At 39.3% G+C, this 2787-nt stretch overlaps 1 protein-coding gene across 1 annotated transcript; it reads left to right on the top strand.

Annotated features, from left to right (window-relative positions):
- Positions 1–892: 892 nt before the first annotated feature.
- LOC125851130 (uncharacterized) lies at positions 893–2509 on the top strand. Its single transcript, XM_049530918.1, has one exon. It carries the CDS (start codon positions 893–895, stop codon positions 2507–2509), a length of 1617 nt encoding a protein of 538 aa, XP_049386875.1.
- Positions 2510–2787: the final 278 nt, after the last annotated feature.

The following is a 2787-nucleotide window of genomic DNA, read 5'->3' as shown; positions in this document are numbered from 1 at the left end:
ATTTTTAGGGCAATGGAACGTTTTACAATCGACATACACATCCTTCAAACGTTAGGCCTACCTTTGGCTCAAAAGGTCACATGTATGTTAGGAGGCGTTATATATTGTTTGTGTGTTAAATGTTACAAATTTTATGTCGTTTGTGCTTGTTGGACCTAAGTGTTTACATACATACGTTTTGCTTTAAACATAATTGGTCCATTATTCCATTCCAAAGTCTTAGAACATCTTTCAATATATATACTCAATTTTCAAGCTTTCCGAAATATTCTTAACTCCATTATCAAAATACATTCAAAATCACTAAAGTTCTAGGTTCAATAGAGCTTTACGAAATTTATTAGGTCACTATTCAAATTCACGTTGACCTTGTTGTTTCTTGAAAATTATTTTTTTTACACCTACCTAGCCGGTATTACTAAATATTCCTTCAGTTTCAAGTCAACTTTAAGACGTCTTTGTTCCTCAAAAGAGCCTTTCAATTGAACCTTCCAAAAAATTAACATTTGAACCTTCATTCAAATCACATAGTTTGATTTGTTCAAATTCATTTCTTTCATTAAAGCTTTAGTTCACAAAATGATCAAAAAATTTCGTTTGATCACTTTCTAGAGTCTCTCCCGCCTCGAATTTTGGACTAATTTGTTTTAAGCAAAACAAATGTTATTTGCTTTATTTGTTACTTTGGTTGATTATTATGATTAATGGGCTAACTCTGTTATTTTTTGAGTTGTTTTTAGAAGAAGAGACTGATTTGTGTTGGTAATCAAACTTGCTCACTTCATCAAAGTACCCGCTGGCAGAACATTCATATTTTACACGGTCTAAGGTCAAGAAAATTATTTCAGACCCATCATTTCTTACTTGGACTACTAAGAGGACTCGGTCAAAAATGGATTCCACTATCAACATGGTTGCTTCATTCGAAATGATCCCCACTCCATCTGTCGCGGCTAATCCTAGTGCCTCGGTAGCAACAGAATCACCCATGGAAGTCATTGCTCGTCTAGAGCGACAAATTGGTGAACTAAATCTCCTAGTAGCTCATTTCCAAGCTGCTTCTCAGAACCTACCACCTGATGCTCGCCAAAAAGGGCCCATGCCACCTTCGTTTTCGACTTCGAGTGAGCTCAATCAAGGAGATCATTTTACCACCTTTCAGCAAACTCAAAGCACCTCACTCACTAATTTAACTCAGGATACTCCTCTTGTGTACACATTTGCTCCTCCAACAGTAACACATCATGCTCCGCCAGCGTATACTTATGTTACTGCTCCACCTGTTACCAAGGCTCAGGAGTTTCACCGCCAAGATGTCAATCACTATGTTGAGATTGAAAATGATGCAAAATCAATTGATGCTGAAATGATGAATAAGAAGATGAAAAGCTTGAAAGATGCTATGAGAGGTCTTCGTGGGTTCAATAGTAACCAGAGTGTGAGATATGAAGAGTTGTGTACATTCCCCGAGGTTGAACTTCCACTCGGTTACAAGATTCCAAAGTTTGAAAAGTTCAGTGGATCAGGAAATCCTTTCTTTCACTTGAAAATCTACTGTGAAAAGTTGATTGGCGTCGGAAACAACGAAGGGATAAGAATCAAGCTTTTCAATCAAAGTCTGACTGGAAAAGCCTTGGAGTGGTACTCAAAGCAAAATGTGACTAAATGGCGTACTTGGGATGATCTAGCAAATGCTTTTGTGGATCACTATAAGTTTCATGTTGAGATCGCTCCTGACAGGATCTCTATTACCAAGCTAAAACCAAAGTCGACCGAATGCTTTCGAGAATATGCCATTCGTTGGAGAGAAGAAGCTGCTAGGGTGCATCCACCTATGGAGGAATCAGAAATGATCACCTACTTCATTCAAGCTCAGGACTCAGAATATTATGAGCGAATGGTGACAATGGGTGGAAAGACATTTGCTGAAGTTATCAAGGCCGGAGAAATGATTGAAGACGGCCTCAAGACTGGCCGAATAGCAAGTTACACTTCACCTCAGTTTGCTAACAGGACTTATCAAACTGGTTCCTTTGGAAAGAAAAAAGAGAAAGAGGTTATGATGCTAACGACTCGAGGAGCTACCTCATATAACCGTCAACCACCTCCAAGCTATCCTGGTTCACAATACTATGTTTGCAATAATCAAGCAACATTTCGTCCTCCACGACCAATGCAAAATCATCGAAATAAGGCACCTCGTCCCAATTTTGAGAAAAAGCCTCCCCGAGTCTTCACTCCATTGTGTGAGACACGGACTCAACTTTTTGAGAGATTGAAAGAGGCAGGAATACTCCATCCAGTGGAAGCCAAGACTGTGAACACTTCAGCCGAGTGGTATGACCCAAACAAGCAGTGTGCTTATCATTCAGGAGTTATTGGGCATGATACTGAGAAGTGTATCACTCTAAAGCACAAAATTCAAGATCTGATCGACAACGAGGTGGTTAAACTTGCTCAAGCCCCACCGAATGTGAACACCAATCCACTGCCTAAGCACAAGGAGTAGTTGTTGGCATAATCAGTTGCAAAGAAAAAGCAAGTTTCTTGGAAGTCGCACTTTGGCATCTTTTAGTCTTGCATTTGGAGTTTGCTGTTTCATTTCCCTGTAATCGCATTTTTATCGCTTTGTTTCCTTTGTAATCGTTTGTTGGGATTTTATTTGTAAGCATCTTTTATCTGTAATGAACTACGTCTGACCTGAATTCTCAAGAATGAGATACGTAGGCGGCCTATGTTGGCTTCGGTCACCCCTTTATCCTCATTTTAATGTTTCCTTGTACTTGG

The sequence above is a fragment of the Solanum stenotomum genome, unplaced genomic scaffold, assembly GCF_019186545.1.
Source record: "Solanum stenotomum isolate F172 unplaced genomic scaffold, ASM1918654v1 scaffold22825, whole genome shotgun sequence".
Classification (NCBI taxonomy): Eukaryota; Viridiplantae; Streptophyta; class Magnoliopsida; order Solanales; family Solanaceae; genus Solanum; species Solanum stenotomum.
This window is presented reverse-complemented; position numbering and strand designations above follow the sequence as displayed.